Below are 24,350 nucleotides of genomic sequence, written 5' to 3' on the forward strand. Positions count from 1 at the left end.
CATTCATTTCATAATTTGTTCTTCAAACTGAAACGATTCAGAGCAAAGTCCAATTTTTTACATAGAACATAATTTAAAGACTGAGGCTGCTCCAGTTCAAGTGTCATCAATTCTCAACAGAGTATTAAGAGCCTCCTGTTTCCAACAAAAACACCCTGGTATAGGAGACAGTGGTGCACTTTCCTGAATACGGGTTATACCCAGTACTAGTTTTGCATCTTGAATGGATAGATGTTTTCTAACAGAAACAATAGACTTAAAGGTCTTATTCTGTGCTTTATCCAAAATACTTGTTTAATTACAGGTGTACATTTAATTCCATATTAGAGCAGGCCCGGACTGGCCGTAGCGGGCACCGGGCAATCTCCCGGTATTCCGCATGGGTGGGCCCGGTTTTGGGCCCCTGGGGGTCGATTTTGTTACAGGGGTGCAAAAAAGGCCCTGTAACAAAATCGGCTGAAAACCGGCCCGGCAAAGAGCTCGGCGGCACCACCAACCCCGGGGGCCGGCCGAGCACTCTGCCAGGGCCGGTTTTGGTTCCCAGTCCCGCCCTGTATAAGAGCGTTAGAAGTATTTTGTCGTGGTATACTTTGACTATGGATACTAGTTGTTTCTCTGGTATATCAGCAATTATTTCTAGTGATGCAGGAGTTTTAACAGGTGTGCCTGATCTCAGGAACGAGAGGCTATAATACATGACGCATTCAGAATATATCAGGCTGTACTCCATCTGCCCTCACACAGAATTTAAAAGCTCTGCTGTCTTGAGGGCCCATTTGGGATATCATGAACTGTGCTGTGTTGTGTGACCCTATTCAGAATATCACAGACTTTGTGTGATGAGATGTGAGGTCGGCCCCCTAGTGTCTCCTTGCATTAACCTGAATTGCACAACTAATACCTAAATGTCTCTGAGAATTTAAAATTGGTTGTGGAAACTGATGTCCTTTTTTTGTTTTGCAGGATGTTAGAAGCACCCTGGACAGGTAAGGTTGGTTTATTATCCTCCTCTCAGTGTGTAAGGAGCAGGTTGCCTGCAATGTGGAAATGCCAGCACTGAACTCACACAAATCCACTCTGCTGCCAGAGCAATACCCCTTCATACAATTATTATATGTAGATCACCTCAGAACTACTCTCCTCCGTTACAAACAGTGTCGAGGCCCCCTGGGTTGTTCCCAAAACATCCACAGTTTTTAAAAATTCCTTTTCATTCTAAGAAACATTAATTGAGTTTTCTAAAAAATACTTTGAGACTCCACAAACTCCTAGTCTTATAAAAATGCCCCCTCACTCCAGGGAAACTCTCTTGGGTCCAGGAAAAGGGGGTATTGGGGGGCAGCCGAGCCGCGAGGTCTGCCCCCCGGGCAGATTTGGGAGGGGGAAGGGGGAGAGCAAGCGAGCGGCCATTTTGCCGCTTTTGGGCTGGTTGGGATAGCCCAAAAGCAGCCCAAAAAAGGAATGTTGTGGCCCAAGGTATAAATAGAGATCCCGAGTTTTCCCAGCCACCATTCTAAGTACTGAGACCTGGTGGCTGGGAACGTTTCAGCAGGAGCTTTTTTGTCAGGTTTTCGCATGTTTTAGGTCGGGCGAGGGGCGAGTCCTCGAGGCACTACGCCTGCTGGGCGATGCGGGCGCCTGGCGCGGCGTGCCTTCGCGGGCGTGGCAGCGGCGGCCATCGCCTGCGCGCCGCCACGGACGATTGCGCGTTCCTAGGTAGGTTTTCACAGGTCTGGGCGGATGTCAGGAGCGCGGCCCTGGTGTGGGTCGGGCGGTGCGGGAAAAATGAAGCAGGGAGGGCGGACGAGACGCGCTGCCAGTGGCGCCTCGCCGCCTTTAAGAATGGAGTCTGCGGGGAGGGCTGGGGGCGGGGCGGTAGGAGACCGTGGGCGGGCAGCGAGGTGGACGGGTGTTTCGGCCGCCCTGGTGTGGTGGGCAGGGTCGGGGAGGCTCTACCGGTGAGCGGGACCTCCCGGGCATTGTTGCAGCGGGCGGGAAAGGGGGAGGGTGGGAGAGCAGGCCCAAGATCGGGGCGGGAGGGAGAGCATGCTGGGAACTGGGCCAGGCAGGGGGAAAAGAGGCTGTGGAGGTTGACTAGGCGAGGCGGCCCGCCACACAAGGGGGGACAGGAGAGACCCCCACCTGCCGGGCAGGAGGCCGCGGGCGAAGCAGAGAAGGGCAGGAAAGCTGGCAAGAAGGGTGCAAGGGGGGGCGCAAGGTGGGACGGTCCTGGGTGGCCGTCCCAGGTGGTCGGGTGGGGGAGGGGAACCGGGGGGGCGGTGGGGGAGGGGCATGCGGTGGTACCCCCAGCATTGATAGACTCAGAAGGCAGTGGAAGGGAGCGGGAGGGGTTAGATGTTTTCGAGACACGGGGTGCCGGCGGAGGGGTGGGGAGAAGGGGGGGAGCTCGCCGGGTTGGGAGGGGGGACCGGGGGTAGTGGGGTTAATATGGAGAGTACGAGGAGGTCGGGGTGAGGGGGGCACGCGGTTCTGGGTCCCAGTACACCAGCGGTACCTTTTCTTTGGCAGGGGGACGGCCGGCGTGGGGCTCCAGACTTGGTATGGCTGGGGGCGGCCCGGCAGCACCAAGGAGGAGGGAGGTCTGTGTTTCCTGCAGCAGGCCCGGAGTTCGCACAGGTTCTCGTCGCGGCTGGATTACGAAGGCCCCAGGTGGGCTCGCCGGTCCTTCCACCCACAGGGCCCCCAGCGGCTTGGGGATCGTCAGCGGCCATGGAGCGCCGGCGCGGAGGAATACTTGACTATTCTAGGCATCGAAGATAACATAATGGTCTGCAAAGGCAATCGTTGCACACTTACCAATCAAATCAGCTGGGGACTTGATGAGGGCTTCGCCTTTTTTATAAGACACTTCTGATGACTTGGGGGGCTACAATGGTGGACTGATCATGTACAAGCTTTCTATGTCCTTGGGGCCATGAATATTAATTTCATTGTCAGGTGTTTTTTCCTTCTAAACGGTTAATCACACTTGTACTATCTCTAGCAGGGGTTTTTGTGGGGTGATGCAGTACCACATCAGGCTTTCTGAAAAACTCAACGTATTCGGCCAGCAGTGGTAAGGGGGTTGGCAACCTGCAACGATCGGTCTACAGGGAGGAGGTGGTGGTCCTTATGCACACAGCAGGGGTAGGCTTACGCCCTCTTAGATAGAACGAGGTGGGTGTGTCAGCAGAGACAATCTTCAGCCTGGATGTGGGAATAATGGAGGAGTCCTTGGTTATGCGAAGCTATGGTCGGAGGTTGCCCTACATTGGACAGGAGTTGTGGTATATTTATTTTACCGACACATTAGTTCCGATATATACAAGAATAGGTTATACACAAGATTTACAGATAGATGACACGTCGTTATTGTTAGTGTGCTGTTTCAATAAGCGGCCTTTAAAGGCCAGGAAAAGGGTTTTTTTGGGAGTCTGAGTACCCCTGAGTGGGTAGCAGTGGTTAGGTTGCTTGGATGCCGAGGTGGCTGTTGGCAAGGTCGGGCGGGAGTTTTTGTGTAATCGCCTGTGCGAGGTTTGGTCACGTAACCGCATGAGAGATCTCTATTTCGGGTGGGAATAAGAGACCTTAGGATGGGCAAAAGGCAACAGTGACTCTATGCCTTTAAGGTGGTCCAGAGTTTTCGCAGAAAAGTATTGAGGGTATTAGGCTATTAGCCACGTGCCCGTTCTGTTAGAGGCCAAGTCAGGCATGAGACTCCATACCAATATGGCCGACACGTTTCTGTGCAGTTTGGTCACATGCTCGCAAGAGCGACCGTAGCATAGCTGCACCGCGCCAGCGAAGCAGTCGACTGCGGAAGTGAGTGAATTGAGGGGATGAATGATTTAGGCAACTATTCGTACAGTAAGTTTCTACCGTGGCTGGGGATTGTTAGGTTGTACAACGCTATGCACGGTACTCGGTCCTTCCTTTAGTTTGTCAAGTAAGGTTCCCTTTCGAGGTTACACGGGCGAAGTACAGTGTTTATAAGTACAGTGGGATTCGTTCTTGGGGGTCGTTAAGGTCTCAGAACACGATAGAATATTGGTACGGTTGAGTGCATGTGTTCAATTTTAGATTCTGCTACGAACGAGGTAGAAGGTACGATATACGGATTGGTGTGTGGTTTCACAGCAGTAGGGTCCTCCGTATAATTTCAGGGGGTTGCGGTGACTGACTTTGGTTCCCGTTTTAGGACCAGACGGGTAAGGTCTTAGTTACCGGTCGTGATTGTGAGTAGTGAGGCAGTAACATGGATTTTAGAGGAGTGGGCTTTTCACCTGGTGGTATTGAAGGACTGGGTTCTTTTGGACCCAGCGGTGCCAGGGCACAACACCTGAAACCTTCGTGGGTAACCTGCTCCGGCGTACAAGTCACAGAGACACGGGACACTTCCTTCGACGTCAAAGATTCAAGGTTTATTAGCTGCAGGGAACACAGAAGTCACAGGAAGTACATCGAGTGTAGTTCGGGGAGACTGCTTCAAATTGGTTCTGTGGATCGCTCCTTTTATACAGTTTTTACCCATAGGATAACATTGAACACAAAAGTTTACAACCCGGTTCCCACATTTAACTCCCAGTGGGGTCGCTTTGGTCACTTAGAAACACATAAGGTCCGGAACATAAGTGCGGAAACATTCGGCGGTTCCCAACTGTAAAAACCCATCTTCCCACCATTAGCGAATTCCAATCAGCAGTAAAGTAGATCGAAAATAGGAATGAAGACAGGTGCAGAGGAAGACGGAGACAGTGGGAAGATCGGAAGGGGTGTAAAAGGGGAGGTATCGGGAGGCACGAGATACAGGCATCAAAGGGACGTGCCTAATGAGATGCACGGCTGAGACAATAAGTCCATGCGGCAAGATGAGCCTCGTGCGGCGCCACCTGCCTTACAGTAGCAACCCCCTCGTCATAAAGACACTTAAAAAGAACATGTGTCTTCCGCAAATATCTTGGGAGTCCCAGGGTCGCGAAGCGGACAGCGTCCGTTCGCTGGCTACTTGAGGGCAAGAGACAAAATGGATGCCGTATCTAAGATGGAACCCGTGGGTACAGATGAAAACCCACATAACAAACGAACGGTTTAAGTTAGCACAGCGAAACTGCGCACACTTACTAAACTCGTCATTTGCGGTTCATAGATACCAGACTCGACCATATTCGTGCGAGTCGAAAACACCGCTTACAATCGTCACGGAACCTCAGACGCTCCTTTTGCCCTCATGTAGGCAAGCACTAGTCGGAATCATATTCGATATTCATCAGACCATCGAGATGTTGTTGTAGCATAGCTCTGTCCAACCGAGTCCCCTTGGTAACAGATGGTTGTCTCATACACGTTGTAGCACAGAGGCCACATAAGGCAGGACCACACTGCACGCAAAGGCAACACGTGAACAGGAACACTACCACAACTCCGATGATCATCAGAATCTTCCAACCCCAAGTCGACATCAGGCCCCAAAACCATCCAAGTAGCGTCCAATCCCCTACATCCACGTGTATGGATTCGGAGATCTTATGCAACCTCGAGATGGCTTGGTAGACAGTAGGAGCATTATCTGGGATGAAAATGCAGCAGCTCGAATGGATCACCTTACATACCCCACCGCGATCTGCTAAGACGACATCTAAAACCATGCGGTTTTGTAACGTCATAAGCCTCTCCGCCTGAAGTTCTGTGGTGATATTACCAAGGGCACTGGCAGTAACATTAGCTGTCGATTCTACCACTCGAGTCAACTGTCTCAGGTTCCTACTATTAACCATAGGTCCCCAAAACGGGAGGAAACCCTTGAAAAAGTCTCCTGCCTCTTGACCGGCAGTGTCTTCTTCGCTAATTACGCCTCGTACAACTCTAGTCTTATGATAATCGGCATCTACAGTGAACGTCGGAGGCAACAGATTTGCAATGAAACATGTGCCCATAAAGTCTGCGGGCAACCATGTGTATGCACGATCATTACAGATAAAGTAAGTACCCTTGGCAGCCAGAAACACAGGGGACGGGGTCATTGGCACAACGTAGGTTTCAGTGCAAGCACTGTCTCCAAATCGGGCTTGCGGACCTTGGCCACGACCCATGAGACACAAATTACCAGTGTGGGGTACGACCCATATTGGAGGCGAGCTTTTAAGCTGCTTTTCACTAGTGAACAAACTGTATTCCCCTCTACTTAGGACCTTATAAGCTCGTACCTCTTCTTCAGGGATAAGAAAAGGATCATGGATCTCATCCTCCATATCCTCTATTGCCATTGATAGCAGCTTCTGATACGAGGTAGGACCAGAGTTGGGGGAACGTGGTTCTCGATTGGGGTGGAAACCCAGTGCGCTTCGAAACATTGTTTGAAATGCTCGAGCTGACCCTTGGGAACTATACGGTAACACCAAATATGGAATTCCCTTACCCGTAGTATGTGGCATCAACCCACACACCCAACAATTAGTTGTGTTAACCACTAACTGATGCTGATGGAGGAGCTGAATAAAGGAATTGTTGCGGAATTCTACACGTCTAGCCTGTTCGTGTTCCGGTAACATGTGAAAGGAATGAGGAGAAGCAGTAGTGGTAAGATTAGGGTGAGGAGTAGGAGTAGGGGTAGCAGGTAAGAAGTAAGACATAGTGTAATACACCCCACCTGTCAAAAATGCAGAAGCAGCCAGAAATAACATAAACAATTGAAATATAAAACATTTGATACGACTGAGTTGCTGCAGCTTGAATCTATAGACTTGAGCTCCTTCCAAATCATGTAGCTTCGAGAAAGCCATTCCCTACGACCGTCCGCAACGTTTCTTGACGCACTTCGTTCTGTGCAGCAATAGTCAATCCCCAGGAGTTCCTAGGAACCGACGGCCTTTAACCTAACGTCAAAACCCACTGTCCAGAAGGAAGTACGCGCGCGGCCCTACGGCCTTCGATACACAATATGTATATATAGGCACAATGTCTCTCAGCTGTGAAAGTAAAAAGATACAAGGAAGAATGCTTGACATATGCACAGAAAATTTTCAATGATACGAATGTTCAAAGTTGATCATGGGAAACGAGAATATTGCAGTTATCAATTTCAACAAAACAAAAAATTTTTATTTGTCCTTGGTGTGAGATCGCAAAGAATATCGATGTTTCCCGGGACGTGTCTGCTCGTTAAACAAAGGATCTGTTAAAGAGACAGCGTCCTGCTGATCAGTTCGTTGATCTGGTCTTGAGTCTTTCGCTGACAAATGTTCAACAGTGGCTTTCTGCTGCGCTGAGGGTTCTCCAACCAGCTGTGCGTCGCTAAACGGTACAAACGCCGGCAATGTTTCTGTTTCTGTTGACGCAATGCCTTTCCTTACCCACGGGTCTGCCGGCAGAGAAATAGGGACTCGCTTACAATGGGTAGCATGTACCCAATTTTTCCGCCCCTCAAGACGAACGGCAGTCCTTGTGGCCAGGAGTATCTGGTAAGGTCCGGTGAATCGGGGGTCCAGATTATTCTTGCGTGAGAAGTTACGAGTAACCACCCAATCCCCGGGCTGGAGCTGGTGGCCTGGACCCTCCGTCTGCGTTGGCAAGGCGTCGTAAACCTGTTGGTGAATTAACCTCAGTTTAGCAGTCAAGTCATGTAAGTAGTCAATCAACATCGGATACTCAAGATCAGAGAATATTCCTGGCCTAGGAACCCCCCATACATTCGCAGGACGGCCGAACACTATCTCATAGGGACTAAGCCCTATTCGGGAGTGTACAGTCGCCCTAGTTGACAGTAATGCTATAGGCAAAGCATCAGGCCACGAAAGTCCAGTCGTAGCCTGAATCTTCGCTAGCTTTAGTTTAAGGGTGCCATTGTACCCCTCAACCAATCCAGCTGACTGGGGATGGTTGGCGCTATGGAATTTCTGATTAATTCCAAGGCCCTTACACACACTCTTCATCATACTTCCAACAAACTCACTTCCGTTATCCGACCACACGACTCTAGGCATTCCATACCGAGGAAAGTATTCCTTCAGTAGGATTTTCGCAGTAGACAAAGCAGTATTATCTTTGAGGGGATAGGCCTCGATCCATCGGGAGAATGCGCAAACCACAACCAAAACGTATTTCAGGTTATTGCATCGCTCCATATGGATGAAGTCCAATTGGATCACCTCAAAGGGATACGAAGGAGGAGCAAAACTGCCAGGAGGAGTTGGGGTTCCTTTGCCAGGATTGTACATTATACATACCATACAATTCTTCACCAAACGTTCAGCACACTTTGTAATGCCATCATTCTTCCACACATCGGCCAACAACTTGCAAATGCCTTTCGCGCTAATATGTGCTAACCCATGTGCCATTGTCACAACGGCCAGTACATACGCATCAGGCAACATCCATCTTTTCTGATCCGACAAGTCAATCCAGCAACCATTCACATCCAACTTTCCCGTACTTTCTTTCCACTTCGTCTTTTCAGTCTCAGTGGCCTCATTCTGAATTGCTTTCACACTCTCAACAGTATCTTCACACATACTTGATTCTGTAGGCCACCTAACCGAACTCGTCACATACATTCGAGTGCTAAGGTTCCGGGCAGTCTCCTTAGCAATCTCATCTGCAAACGCGTTACCACGACCAACATCATCCGTCACTTTACGATGCGCACTACACTTAACAATTGCAACCTGTGCAGGCAAAGTCAATGCATCCAAGAGATCGTTCACCAGCTGGCCATGCTGGATTTTCGTGCCATGCGACGTCAAGAAACCACGCTCTCGCCACAATCGTCCAAAACTATGCGCTACACCGAAAGCGTACTGGCTATCGGTGTACACATTCACACGTTTCCCTTTTGCTAACACACATGCTCTAGTGAGAGCAATCAATTCTGCAGCTTGGGCAGAATTCTGATTCAATCTCGCAGTCTCAACAACAGCATTCAATGTTACCACAGCATAAGCAGTAGTCACATCGCCATTTGACAACTTAAAACATGACCCATCCACATACAAGGTGCCATCCGGGTCTTCCAATGGGGTGTTTTTAAGGTCCACTCGACCTTTTGTTTCCTCTTCTGTCCGCAAGTAACAGTCATGTTCTGCTACTTCATCTGACTCTGCACTAATTGGTAACAAAGTTGCCGGATTTAGGACATTACAACGTTTTATCTGAATGTGGCTTGCCAAAAGCGTCAATTCGTACCCAGACAACCTCGCACTCGTCAAGTGCTGAGTTTTCGTTCTATTCAAAAGAGTATCGACTGCATGTGGAACCATCACCGTAAGCATATTATCCATGACCAATCCTGCTGATTGTCGGATGGAGACCGCAGCTGCCGCAGTTGCTCTCAAACAACTCGGCAATGCTCTAGCTACTGGGTCTAAGGTCGAGGAAAAATATGCACATGGACGTTGCTTACCACCAAAAGGTTGCGTTAAAACACTCAAAGCACAACCTTCCCTCTCGTGAACATATAATGTAAAAGGCTTACTGTAATCAGGGGTACCTAACACAGGAGCCGAACACAATGAATCACGTAATTCAGAAAAACTCTTCTGACATTCTTCCGTCCATGGTAAAGGAGTTGAAACATCCTTGCACGTAAGAGCCACCAATGGTTTCGCTAGTAATGAAAAATTAGGGATCCACTGCCTGCAGTACGATGTGATACCTAGAAAGGCACGCACATCTCTTTGGGTTTGTGGCACAGCCATTCGCGCAATCGCTGCAATTCTCTCTGGGGTCAATCTCCTTCCCTCCTTTGACAATAAGTGACCTAGATAGGTTACTTCTTGACAACAATATTGGAGTTTAGAAGGCGACACCTTATGATTTAACTCACAGAGATGTTGCAGCAATGACACCGTAGCAATCTTGCAAATGTCCTGAGTATCAGCAGCCACCAATAAGTCGTCGACGTATTGGATTAAGGCCGCACCAACCGGCAACCTAAACGCGTCCAGTTGACCCTTCAAGGCTTGACTGTAAATCGATGGACTTTCACAGTAGCCCTGAGGAGCGCGTTTGAACCGGAAGCTACGCCCACCGAGAGAGAAACCGAAAAGGTCCCTACTCTCTTCGGCAATCGGGATGCTGAAAAACGCATTCTTCAAATCAATCACCGAAAACCATGAAGCAGTAGCTGGAATCAGAGTCAGTAGCGCCGTGATGTCAGGCACGACAGGAAATTGAGGAACCACAATTTTATTTACCTCCCGTAAATCGATAACAAAACGATAAACAGGCGGTTTTGTAGGATCAGTACGTTTAAGAATGGGCAGTACAGGGCTGTTGCACACGTTTCCCCGGGTCTCCTCAATGACATCTTTCTCGATCAAATCATAAATGATCGCTAACAATGCTCGCTCACCATCGAGGGAGATACGGTATTGGGGAATACGTGGCAGCCGCACATTAGCTTTCAACTGAACAACATAAGGGGGGATATCAAGTAGGCCCACATCATTTGGACCCGTCGCCCACAAAGACGCAGGAAGAGAACTCAATTCCGGTGGAAGCCCATCGAGAGACAAATACATAGGAGAGACAACCCTTTCTCCTAACGTAAGCTTTACACCCGCAGGAGAACAATACAATGTTGCATACAGACGTTTAAGCAAATCCAGACCCAAAAGATTTTCGCCACAACCAGTGGTCAAAATCAACGGAGCTTCGAGCTCACGTGGCCCAATTTGAAGGGGCAAAGGGCGAGAAACTGGATTGCTAACGGGGGCGCCAGAGAATCCAACGGATACATTTGTTAAGCCAGACAAAGGTGCGCCAGGGAGTTTCGAATGCATAATAGAACTTTTCGCTGCACCAGTGTCCAACAGAAAAGGCTCAACGACGCCCGATGTAGCAACAGCGACATAAGGCCCTCTCTGATCAACCGGAACTGATACCACTCCCTCTCCTTGTCTTTGGCTGTCCTAGTAATTACTGTCGTCAGTTCCCTGATCGACGTAATAATCATCTACATTGTACTGTGCAGATCGTCCTTGCGACGATCCACGTTGATCGAAACAATTATTAGAATTAGATGAATTGTCTGATCGATCATTTTGAGCACCACGACCTCTACCACGTGATGCCTGCTGTGAACCACCACGGCCTCCTTTAGACGAATTACCACTATTACGTTCGTTTAAAGCAGGACAATTGAATTTAATGTGTCCCTCCTGTCTACAATAAGCACATTGATTATACCCTAACGAGGATCTTTGGAAAGAGGAATCATTACGCGACTGCGATCGATTCGATTGCGACTGCGATCTATTCTGCTGAGGCGCATTCTGATTAGAACGCGGCGGATACGCTTGTTGCAGCAACACTTTAGTTTTTAACTCGTTCGTCTTTTTAACAGCACGGTCATTCTCTTCTTTCTCCCTATTTTCGTAATATTGCGCCGTAGCCAATATCTGAGCTGAGGTAGAAACGGCCCATGCACTTTCCGAATTCTTTAATTTATTGCTCAAATCGGGCAACAGATTCGACACAAATTTATCCACAAACAACCTCTGTCCACCCTCAGTACCCATATCCTGTCCACTATGATCAATGAATGCTTCCTCGAACCTCGTGAAGAAGTCGGAAACACTCTCATCTTTCTTTTGTTTACAAGCTGACAACTTGTCCCAATTTACCCTCATAGCTGGCATAAGAGTCTTCATTAACGTTATTATCCGCTGAGGAAGAGCAGCAATCAATTGATCGGGCTTAGTAGCAGCCACTTGTCCAGCATCTGCCGCTGTAATGGCAGCCCAATCACCACCTAATTCATTCGTGTGATCTTGGTGACGAATCTTAGCCCATACGGGTTGCGGTACGACGTTGCCAAACAACATATCGATATCGGCAAGAGTCATTACCGTAGCATCTACGAGCTGCGATAATTCCTTATAATACCCAGTAGGATTTTTACGAGGATCGGGCAAAGATTGTTTCACCTGAAGCACTTCCGAACGTTTCCATGGAAGATGTATCCATACTCTCTCAAAATGTGCCGCTACTGGATGGGCAGCATTAGTATTATCAGCTGGTACCCAAACCGGCGGAACCTCGCGCATAGGATATTGGCCAGACTCGTCTTGTTTTTCAATATCCTCAACAAACAGTGCATGAGGAATGGGAGCGGGACGAAGGGATAGCAACTGCTCAATAGCACGTCGGACATTAGTATCTACTATTAGTCCGGTTGCGAACTGAAGCCGGAGGTTAGACAGGGCGGTCAGCACCTCGTCAGGCGCATTGGCCACTATCTGATCATATAGGAACTTGCACATTTCGTCAAACACATATCTCTGAGTTGGTATGTTGAATTGACTAAACGTTTCAAGGACAACTCGGGGTGGATTTCTCTGCGGATTGTCCATCCAACCCATCGCCATATTATATAGCGCAGCGCGTTCCCTGTTACCAGGAAGCTGGCTACGTCTCTGAGGACCATCAGAACCAGCAGACCCAAAAACAGGTCCAAGCGACTGGAAAAAACTTGGTGCAATAGGAGAATTACGACTACGAGTAGATGGAGAGAGATAAGACACAGGACTGACAAGAGAAGGAGTAGAAACAGTAGCAACAACAGGGGTTAACAACACAGGAGCAGCAGCGGGAGCAGGAAGCGGAGGAGCAGTAGGAATAGAAACAGACAAAGGAGCAGGGACAGTCGGAAGAACGGGTGCAGGTTGAGGAACTGGTGGAGGAACAATAGGTGGAAGAACAGGTACGGCAGGGACCACAGGAGCTGCGGTACCCTGAACGTACGGAGGTGGCGACTTCATTAGGTAGGACAGTAAAGGATCCTCAACTGCCTCTTCCTTCTTATCCGACTCCGTAGGTAAAGCAGGATAACATTTATCTATGGTCATACGCTGTAGTCTCTCAAACACTTCCTTATCCTTATCCTCCTTATCACGCTGAAACTGCTCAGCTTTCTTTACAATGGTAGCAACATTATCTCGCTGACTACGTTTATTTTGTCTGATTTCTTTCTGTCGGGCTTCTTTGCGCCACAACCGAAAGGCATCAAACATGGCCGGCCTTGATTTACGTTCGAACAACTTCATTTCTAGATTATCTAAGATGGACGCCTCGAGGCTACCGTGAGGTGGCCAACGAAGGTCGCCGTCTTTCTTTGTATATTTAATCCAATAATCATTAAAAGCAATCGGGCCTAGCCCATGTTTGCTATATAAGTCATAAGTAGGAGTTCCAACTGGAGGTATCGGACACGAGTCCTCCAGCAGGGAATCCGCACCACAAGGTCTGAAACAACTAAACAAAGTACTACGACCAGGCATCTTGCACACTAGCCGAGTTTCACAAACTTCAAGGGTTACGGGATTTACCAAGTCCCAGCAAAGAACAAAACCCTCGGTCTTTGGCGGCTGCAGTCGTCAAACAATACAACAACAAAGTACGCTAGCAAAGTGTCACCGACAAAAACACTCACACAGCGTGCACAACAAAGACACTCGCTGAAGTGTCAACAACCAAGAACTCTGGGAGCGACCCACAAATACTTAACTCAAAGATCGATGGCGTCACCAGGAAGGCCCGTCTATCGTCTCGCTATACCAAGGTCTACGCCAGGTGCCAAAACAGGTCTACAGTCAGGGCAGCAGTCCGTCGCAGCCGTCAGGAGGCGGGAATCTTCGCGGGAAAAGTCTTCGGGCCACTTATTTCGACAACAGGATCGATGAAGCGGGGTGCACCTTCCCTCGGAGATTTCACACGAAGTTCCTCACGATCGTCGGGCTTGGACCGGTACCACTGATGCAGCCCTACGTTGGGCGCCAAACTGAAGGACTGGGTTCTTTTGGACCCAGCGGTGCCAGGGCACAACACCTGAAACCTTCGTGGGTAACCTGCTCCGGCGTACAAGTCACAGAGACACGGGACACTTCCTTCGACGTCAAAGATTCAAGGTTTATTAGCTGCAGGGAACACAGAAGTCACAGGAAGTACATCGAGTGTAGTTCGGGGAGACTGCTTCAAATTGGTTCTGTGGATCGCTCCTTTTATACAGTTTTTACCCATAGGATAACATTGAACACAAAAGTTTACAACCCGGTTCCCACATTTAACTCCCAGTGGGGTCGCTTTGGTCACTTAGAAACACATAAGGTCCGGAACATAAGTGCGGAAACATTCGGCGGTTCCCAACTGTAAAAACCCATCTTCCCACCATTAGCGAATTCCAATCAGCAGTAAAGTAGATCGAAAATAGGAATGAAGACAGGTGCAGAGGAAGACGGAGACAGTGGGAAGATCGGAAGGGGTGTAAAAGGGGAGGTATCGGGAGGCACGAGATACAGGCATCAAAGGGACGTGCCTAATGAGATGCACGGCTGAGACAATAAGTCCATGCGGCAAGATGAGCCTCGTGCGGCGCCACCTGCCTTACAGTAGCAACCCCCTCGTCATAAAGACACTTAAAAAGAACATGTGTCTTCCGCAAATATCTTGGGAGTCCCAGGGTCGCGAAGCGGACAGCGTCCGTTCGCTGGCTACTTGAGGGCAAGAGACAAAATGGATGCCGTATCTAAGATGGAACCCGTGGGTACAGATGAAAACCCACATAACAAACGAACGGTTTAAGTTAGCACAGCGAAACTGCGCACACTTACTAAACTCGTCATTTGCGGTTCATAGATACCAGACTCGACCATATTCGTGCGAGTCGAAAACACCGCTTACAATCGTCACGGAACCTCAGTATGGGGTGGCACCGCTGATTGGACAGCCGTATGAGACCTGGGTTACGTTTGACTCCACCAATAGGGGAAAGGTATTGAGGTTCGTACACGCAGGACACGTTGGGAGTGGAAGGTGTGCATGGACAGTATAAATATGCGTTTGGGAGCATTTCGTTTGGTGTGGACGGAAGATACATGTACAGGTTCTTAAGGGATTGGTCGTACATAGGTTGTTGAGGGGGCAGTGGGGTTTTACGATAGATTCATGGTGCGACACTTGTCTTGACGATGGTCTCGGAGAATAACAGTGTGTGAGACCGAAACGTCGACGCGGTGACACGCTGCCATGTACGAGACTACTGAGCATGGTATTGGGATTAGGTATATAAGTGGGGAATAATGTATATATGGCAAAGGTGCAATTATTGACCATATAGGGTGCGGAACAGGGGCAAACAACACCGCACATGTGCAAAATGGGTAGCTGTGGATATGTTAGTCGCCAGGCATGAATGAAATATGGCTTAACATCTAGGTGATGTACGTAAGATATGTTTTTAGATATATTATGAAAACTGCAACATTTTGAGTTTGATAATGATCCCTGGAGAGTTCTGGAAGGTCGTTCACTATTGTGACTCAGTTGGAAGGTAAAAATAAGTTTAAAATAATTCCCTAAGGAACACTTTTAATTTGGTATTTGACTAGGCCCAGTTCCTGGGGAATATTTGGGTTGCCCTATGTCTGTTCATTTGGTATGTGGACACGGCATGGCCGAGGGGCTGCCCGAGGTCCTGGCGTTTTGAAGGTTTTGTAAGTTCCGGCAATGGTTTTTACGGGACGAACGGGTCACTAGGGAGTTCTGCTCTACCTGGATGACTCTTTTTTCTTGGCGGGGCCCTGGACTCCACGAACTGCCAGGTGGGCTGGACAGGTTTCAGGAGATCACTGAGGTCCTTGGGGTGCCATTGGGCCGGACAAGGCAGTGGGGCCACGCACGGCGCTGTCAAATTTGGGATACGGAGCTGGTCTCGGTGTTGCTGGAGGCACGGTTGCCGGCAAGCGAGCAGCGACGGATGTTGAGGCGGCTCGAAGTGATGGAGCCAAACCACAAAGTGCCAGTGGAAAATCAAAAAGACAGTGGGGCCAGGCACGGCGCTGTCAATGTTGGGTATTGAGCTGGGCTCGATGTTGCTGGAGACACGGTTGCCGGCAGACAAGCAGCGCGGATGTTGAGGTGGCTAGGGGTGATGGAAGCAAGGAACAAAGGGCCAGTGTTGGAATTTCAAATGACAAGTGGGGCCAGGCACGGCGCTGTCAATTTTGGGTATTGAGCTGGTCTCTGTGTTTACTGGAGGGGATGGGGCAAGGCACAAAGTGCCAGTGTTTGGAAAGTCGAAAGACGGTGGGGCCGGCATGGCACTGTCAAGTTTTTTGGTTATTGATCCGGGCTCGGTGTTGCTGGAGACACGGGTGCTGGCAGACGAGCAGCGGCTGCTGTTGAGGCGTCTCTAGGTGGTGGAGGCAAGGCACGAAGGGCCAGTGTTGGAACTTCAAAGGACAGGGGCGCCAGGCAAGGCGCTGTCAATTTTGGGTATTGAGCGGGTATCGGTGTTTGCTGGAGGCACAGTTGCCGGCAGACAAGCAGCGGCAGATGTTGAGGCGGCTTGAGGTGATGGAGGCTTGGCACAAAGGGCCAGTGTTGGGAATTCAAAAGACGGTGGGGCCGGCATGGCGCTGTCAAATTTGGGTATTGAGCTGGACACGTTTTTTGCTGGAGGCATGGTTGCCGGCAGACAAGCAGCAGCGGATGTAGTGTGGGAAATTCAGGTGCGGGGTGGGGGGAACACCTCGGTTTTTGCAGGCGGGGTGGTGCGTGTCGGTTGGACGAGTTGTAGGAGGTTGGGCCGGGCCCGGGCGGGACTGAGGCCTCCGGCCACTGCGTGCGTTTGGGGGCGGGCGTCTGGGGGGACTTGCGGAGGTGGCGGTTTTTCTGGACACAAGTAAAGTGGGTGCCCGGGAGGGGGTTTTCTCACCTGTTCTTCATTTTGGTCAGTAGCTGGAGCCCCGGACTGTGTGCACGCTGGAGCTGCTCTTCTCCTAATCTTCTATCAACTACTCGCGGTACCCGCTCCGCGGGTCCCGCTTCGCTTTGGGTGCCTTGCCAGCGCTGCTTGAAGTGCGCTGTGACTGTTTGGACCTTTGTCAACTGAGCCTCTGTGGTGTGGGGTGCGCAGGGCTGCGAGCGCGGTCAGGCGTGGACTTCAAGTCCCAGGAGCGCCTGACATTCAGCATCACCAGCAGCTGACCCGCTCTCCCTGCTGGCTCCTCCCCCGCCTCAGCGCGGCTAAATTCAGCTCGTCAGTTTCCCTGGCGGTTTTCTCACCTGTTCTTCATTTTGGTCAGTAGCTGGAGCCCCGGACTGTGTGCACGCTGGAGCTGCTCTTCTCCTAATCTTCTATCAACTACTCGCGGTACCCGCTCCGCGGGTCCCGCTTCGCTTTGGGTGCCTTGCCAGCGCTGCTTGAAGTGCGCTGTGACTGTTTGGACCTTTGTCAACTGAGCCTCTGTGGTGTGGGGTGCGCAGGGCTGCGAGCGCGGTCAGGCGTGGACTTCAAGTCCCAGGAGCGCCTGACATTCAGCATCACCAGCAGCTGACCCGCTCTCCCTGCTGGCTCCTCCCCCGCCTCAGCGCGGCTAAATTCAGCTCGTCAGTTTCCCTGGCGGTTTTCTCACCTGTTCTTCAGTTTGGTCAGTAGCTGGAGCCCCGGACTGTGTGCACGCTGGAGCTGCTCTTCTCCTAATCTTCTATCAACTACTCGCGGTACCCGCTCCGCGGGTCCCGCTTCGCTTTGGGTGCCTTGCCAGCGCTGCTTGAAGTGCGCTGTGACTGTTTGGACCTTTGTCAACTGAGCCTCTGTGGTGTGGGGTGCGCAGGGCTGCGAGCGCGGTCAGGCGTGGACTTCAAGTCCCAGGAGCGCCTGACATTCAGCATCACCAGCAGCTGACCCGCTCTCCCTGCTGGCTCCTCCCCCGCCACAGCGCGGCTATAATTCTCCTTCCTAACACCGCACCGCGGGAGCGCGCGGGAGTGCGCCGGGAGAAGCCCGGGACAAGGGCGGGACCGTCTGAGGCCGTCAGAGGCTGAAGAAGGCTGGGCTGGGCCCCCTCCCTTGGTTCTCCAGTTTTAATCTAAGCTGTCTGTTGCATCCAGAGGCCGATTTTGTATTTTACTGTTCTGCCAATTTGGTACTACACTTTATAATTGTTATTTTCTTAACTTTCCTCCCTTTTTTAAGATAGTCTCATGACGGCTAAAAAATTACGCTCTGGACGAGTGATTGTGGGGAGATCTGGGTCTAAAACTAAATCAAATCCCTTACGAAACAAAATAGCGTCTACTATGCAATTGAAGGGTCAATGCCAGCTTTTTAATCTTTGGGATAAAGGGAAAGATAAACCCACTGATTTACAGTCCACGGCCGAAACCCCAGGTTTTAATGTTGCGGCGCCTGTTAATGGGGTCATTGATGTTTCTTCTAGTTTAAGCTTGGTGGCCAGTCAATCTCTGCCAATTTTAGTCAGCTCGGAAGAACTAAGGGGTTCACCTTCGACACTAAATAATGTACATCTGAACCAGAATAGTCATCTTAATTTTTCGGGAAATATGCCCGCAAAATCTGAAGATATTACTCCTTCCACAGTCATATTAAGGGATGCACCTAAAGTTTCAATGAATACTGATTTTCTACCAGCTTTGTCAGTCACATCCCCTGTAGTAGGGAATGAATTCACCCTGCCTGATATTGATTTAACAGCTCATAGAGCGCGGGTGGAATTGGTTCAGGGGAACTCTAATGGTGTGCCTTTGGAGGAAGTTATAACGATTTCAAGTACTGGTCCCTTAAGTAGCACTCCTTCTAATAAATTAGATTTTTCCCTCCCACAATTAAATCTTACAACTTGCTCAGGGCCAGTGTTGAACAATTTAGCTGAGGGTTCCCCAAATATTAACGGGAGGCTAATTTCTAACTCCTTGTCCTCTTTGGAATCAATCTTGTCTTCGATCTTAAGATTGCTGGAAAAGTTTGTAGGAGGTTCGGAATGTATTTTTGATACCGTAACACAGATTTTACAAGTTCTCCTCTTAAACAAAAACGAGTTAGTATCAGACCCTCCTATTCCTCAGAAAATAAGCGCTCCTTTCTCTTTAGCAGATTTGGATTTAGCGCTTTCTTCTCCTTCGATAGAAAGTCAAAAGGAAAGGCAGCCCATAGTACTTTCAGCTATCCCTAAATCCCCCAAAGTGGTTTCGGCTGGCGCCAATTGTATAGCCCCACTTAGTGATAAGATAGAGGTAATAGCAACTCCCCCTCTTAATTCTAAATCCGATTTGCCTTCCCTCTTTCCCATATTTTCCTTGCCATTAAATAAGGAAGAGGAAATTCCTAAAGGAAAAACGGGTTTGATGGGAAATACGAGTCCCCAGAAACATAAAAAGATTAGAATGAAGAAGAGGAAACCTATCCGTAGGTTTGCCAAAAAAAGACAGAGGAAACTTCTTTTTGATAAGAATGTGGAAGTAAATATAGTTGATTCTCCGCAGGTGGAGCAGTCTCTCACCCCCAAGGTTGAAATTAGGGTGGTATCGCCCAAAGATGATGCCCCCTCCTCTGATCTAGGTCCAGTAAATTTAACTAATCCTTTTCTTCCTAAGGTTTTTTTCCCATCCACTAATCCCTTTTCCTATTGTAAGGCTAATCCAGGTTCTAGCCAAGTTGTATCTAAGGTTACCTCTTCATTTGTTATTCCGCCTCCGTCTGATTTAAATCCTACAGCAACACCCTTTCAGGCTCCATCTTTAATGACAGTTGTCCTCCCAAAAGAAAAAACAATTGTGGATACGTTATATCTTGATTTTTCTCCCCTTTTTGAACCAGATTTAATCTTGAATAGATCTGCCCTATTGATCTGTTTTAAAGAGATCGAAGGCTTGAAATTAGTTCAAACCTCCGATTTAGATCTTGTAATTCTCCGTAACTCTTATGCGGGGAAACCTTTAAGATCAACAAGGGTGAAATTTTATTCAAAAGTTGTGTTAAACCTTGTTTTACAATGGGCTGAGGAATTACAAATTAGAGGGATAGATGTGATGCCACATTTGGGGGAAAAACGTATTTTACACAATGCTGCTAATTCCTCATTATCATCTTCCTCCAATTCGGATGTGCAAGTGTCAGATTGGTCTAATCTTGGATCTGAGAACCTAAAAGTTTGTGTGGCTAGAAATGAAAGGCTGGTTTCTTACAAAAACCCTCCCCTTAAGCAAACGGTGAAGGATGACCAATCCAAATGGAGTTGGCTTCCTGGAGTCCTTGCGAGTAAATCTACTCCCCGTTCTATTCAGGATTCCAATTTTTAACAGGGAGCTGAAATTTATCTCATGGAACACTGCCGGATTCAAAGATTATAAGGAGAAATTGGGTTTTCTTCATGCTCAAAAGGCAGATATAATCTGCTTGCAAGAAACCTGGGTTGATGGTAGTTTCGTTTTGGATAAAGATTATTTTGTTTTGGATTTTAACGCAACCAGCACTAGAAGAGGTCATGCTAAGGGAGGTTTAGCATGTTTATTATCTAACAGATTGCAATGGAACTATTCACACTATTTGGATCCAGGAAAACTGTTTCAAGCAATAACTCTGAAAGATGTATTTGAAGATTGCCCTAATAGATTGCTGATTGTGCTAAACATTTATATTCCCCCCAACTGTTGTTTCAATAATGGTTTAAAAACTTTATTCACTTTTTTAACTAAAGTCTTGGAGATCTCGCCAACTCCGCATGTGTTAATGTTTGGGGACCTAAATTGTAATGTATCTAACTGTGGGTTGGAGTTGTTTAGAAATATCCCATTGGAAGAGTCTCTGAACATACCTTCAGCCCAGTTTCCCCCCAACTTAAAAACTAACAAAAGAGGTAAACTTATTTTAGATGGTTTACTTAAAGCGGATTGCTTAATTGTAAATGGGAGGCTTCCATCTGACATCCCGGCAGCTTTTACTCGTAAATCTAATAAGGGAAAATCTATTATTGATTTTATCATGATAGATTATGCCGGTTTTCACCTATTAAAAGATATGAGGGTCATTGAATCGAATCTTAGTGACCATAATGTATTGACGCTTTCTGTTTCCATTAGTCTTCAGAAAGTGGTTCCTTGGAGGCTGGATATAGATTCTGTGAACTTTGATTCCAGCTCAGGGAAATGTTTTTGGAACCTCAGTACTGTGGAAAACCTAGTGCCTCTTTTGTGTGTTACTGTCGAGAATCTTCCACTCTGGGAGGGGAGAGAGCTGTTTTGTTTTGTTAAGTTTTTAGATTCTGTAACCGCTTGTGCAAAGGAGAAATCAGGGGTGAAACAGTCCTTTGTAGCCCCTTACCCTCTCCGGGCTATAAATAGAGAAATAAATAAAGTTGTAAGAGGGCAATTTTTATGTTTTACCCAAGAAGCTAAGTCTAAGTTGTCCATTCTGAAAAGAAGGAGAGCTAGGCTTAAGGCTCGTTTAAAACGCTCTGAGGAAGACGCCCTCTGGATCCAATTGAGGGAAGCTTCTTTTAATCACCAAACTAAGACCTTTTGGTCCTTAATCGGCAAAGGCTGCGGTACTAGAGCCAGTCCTACGCCCATTGCCATTGAGGAACAGGTGTGGATTCACTATATTGAGAAGTTGTACAGTAATAATAATTCTCATGGTAGCTATGTTGAACTCGATAATTCTGCTGTTACACTTGACTGTCCAACAGAAAAGGAAATTGAATGTGCCATTAAGAATATGCGTTCCTCTGGTGCGATGGGTCCTGATAAAATCCCAATTTTAATATTAAAAAACCAGAGTGAACTTTGGAGAAAAATACTCTTTCCAGTGTTTAAATTCTGTTTTTTTAGTGGAACAGTCCCCCCCTCCTGGAAAGGAAGCATCATTGTCCCTTTGTATAAAAAAGGGGCAAGAGATCTACCACAAAATTATCGCCAAATTGCCTTGCTTGATGCCATTGGTAAGGTGTTTGCAAAATGTGTGCTTTCTTTAATTAACGATTGGGTATCTGAACATAATATCCTTCCCCTGGAGCAAACAGGTTTCAGACAAAATCATGGAACCTTAGATAACCTGACCGCATTGCAAGTTATCAATGAAAAATATGTAAAAGTTCGGGGTGGTCAGGTATACGGCGCCTTTATTGACTTCTCCACCGCATTCGACAAAGTAGATAGAAATTTGCTGTGGAGAAAGTTAGTTAACCTTGGTATGCCCGCTTCCCTTATTAAGTTAATTCGTGCCCTATATTCTGACACTTGGTGCAGAGTTTTACTTGGAGGTGATCGCGGCGTATCCAAATTAATCCCAACATCTAATGGGTTGAAGCAAGGTTGCCTTTTGGCTCCGTTGCTTTTTTCATTATATACTGTTGATTTACCCATCGCTCTTTCTGCCTGCGCCGGTGTTGCCCCATCCTTGGGGGGTGTTCCGATTGCATGCCTTATGTATGCAGACGACATCCTAATTTTGGATCTCTTCCAGGGGATCCTCATCAATAGTCATAAGCATTAGCATTAGAATATTCCCGCCCATGCGCGGGACCCCGGAAACAATATATTATATGTGCCCCACATATACATATACATATATATATAAATATATATATATAAAAATAAGCAATTGCAGCCAAATAAAACAGTAGAGCTGGAATATGCTGTGAAGAATTTCCACCATACATGTGTATTAGCATTAGAAACATGATAAACAACACCAATGCTTGTTTAGAAACTGTTTTAATGCTTAGAAAACAGCAGAAATTCTTATAAGACACTGTAAGCATATACAGCTCCCAGGCTGCATTGCAAATACCCAGTCTAAAAAGACTGAAAAGCTAACCCTGTGGCTGCATGTACCAAAACTGACGCTGTGCCTTTAAGGCACCTCTGCCCCTAGCTTCCCATCATGCCTCAGGGGTTACAGTTAGGTCAGTTGTTCTTTCCGGCTCCTTCAGGAAGGACCCTGGATACACAGCTCCACAGTTTTTTCTGCCTTTTTCAGTCAGAAAAGCTTCTAAAGAACATTTTTTTGATTTACTTTGACTTTTTACATCAGGGTCAAGTAAATAACTGCTTAGCAGTCGAATTTTTGTGAGGTTTTTCCTGTCAGGATGCCTTCATTATTCGATGATTGCCCTTCTTGTGGCCACAAGAAGGCAAAAACGGACTCTCATGAGGTCTGTATTTTATGCTTGCCAGAAGATCATGATCCAAAGGACTGTTCTCATTGTCAAAACCTGTCTGACAGAACTTTAAAAGACAGGGAGAGGAACAGGCTCTATGGTTTGGCCCAAAGATCCATGAGGGGAAGATCTACAGAGAGGAAGAGTTCAAAGAGACCCAGAACTCCCTCCAAAGGCAAGTCAGAGCGTCCATCGACCTCAGCGCCGGGCTCGGCACTGAAAAAACAACATCTGATGGAAAAATCGAAAGATAAAGCTCCGTCGACGTCGGGACCGGCGTCGACGAGGAAATCGTCGTCGAAAAGAAAATCACCGACGACGAAGAAAGCTCCGCCGTCGTCAACTAGGCGACGATCGGCGTCGAGAGAAGCCACGAGATCTCCGTCGACGAGAAGATCGACGTCAAGACGTAAGTCAACTCCGCCGCCGTCAACCAGGCGACGGTCGGCGTCGAGAGACAGAATACACTCGCCGTCGTCCCAACGTCGACAGGCTTCGAAGAGTGTGACACCTCCGCCGAAGTCTCCACGGAGGCGCTCGGCGTCGAGGAGCAAGAGCCCCCTCGGACGATCGTCGTCGAGGAAGGGATCATCGTCGAAGACGTGTCGGCGCTCGACGTCGAGGATGTCCGATCCTCCGCCGTCGCCACATGCCAGGTCGACATCAAGGGCTTCGTCGACGACAGGACGTCGAAGGCCATCTCCGTCGCCGACAGACCAACGTCGGCCGACGTCGAGACCTCCGTCGACGGCAGGGCAACGCCGTTCGACGTCGAGACCTCCATCGACGGCAGGGCAACGCCGCTCGACGTCGAGACCTCCGTCGACGGCAGGGCAACGCCGTTCGACGTCGAGACCTCCGTCGAAGGCGGGACGACGCTGTTCGACGTCGAGGGAGAAGACACCGTCAGCGGCTCGACATCACAGGTCGACGTCGAGAGAACACGGGTCGTCATCGAGGCGTTCGACGTCGAAGATTATCACTCCGTCGACGCCGCAGAGGCGTCCAACGTCAAGGGAAAGACTTCTAAGACGTCCGCCAACACCGGTGAGACGAAAATCCCCTTCAGTGCCTTCGACTATTTTGGTGACCCAATCAGCTTCTCACCATTCCTCCTCAAGGGCCTCTAGCTCATTGAGGTCCAGTTCCAGGAGTAGAAGTCCGTTGCCCCAGCGAAAGATAACACTCTCGCCAAGATGGTATGCTCCTTTGCACACGTGGAAGGATTCTGGAGCGACGGAGAGGCTGCACAGATATGTAAGCCCACTCCACAGGTCACCTCTTCAGAGACTGGTAGAAGAGGCAGACAGACAGAGTCCTATCAGGCACCAATCACGCTCTCGGGAGAGGAGAGCGGAAAGGTCGCATACCCCCAGGGTCTCCCGATCACCGCGG

At 48.6% G+C, this 24,350-nt stretch overlaps 1 protein-coding gene across 1 annotated transcript in view; it reads left to right on the plus strand.

The window, feature by feature from the left end:
• Positions 1-24,350, plus strand: part of LOC147670579 (E3 ubiquitin-protein ligase TRIM39-like) — a 65,012-nt gene that overhangs the window by 16,958 nt on the left and 23,704 nt on the right. The window contains exon 2 of the mRNA XM_086948153.1: positions 964-986. Within this exon, the coding sequence (XP_086804279.1) occupies positions 964-986 (23 nt within the window). The remainder of the gene's footprint in view (positions 1-963; positions 987-24,350) is intronic.

The sequence above is a fragment of the Lissotriton vulgaris genome, unplaced genomic scaffold (assembly GCF_964263255.1).
Source record: "Lissotriton vulgaris unplaced genomic scaffold, aLisVul1.2 SCAFFOLD_1933, whole genome shotgun sequence".
Taxonomy (NCBI): Eukaryota; Metazoa; Chordata; class Amphibia; order Caudata; family Salamandridae; genus Lissotriton; species Lissotriton vulgaris.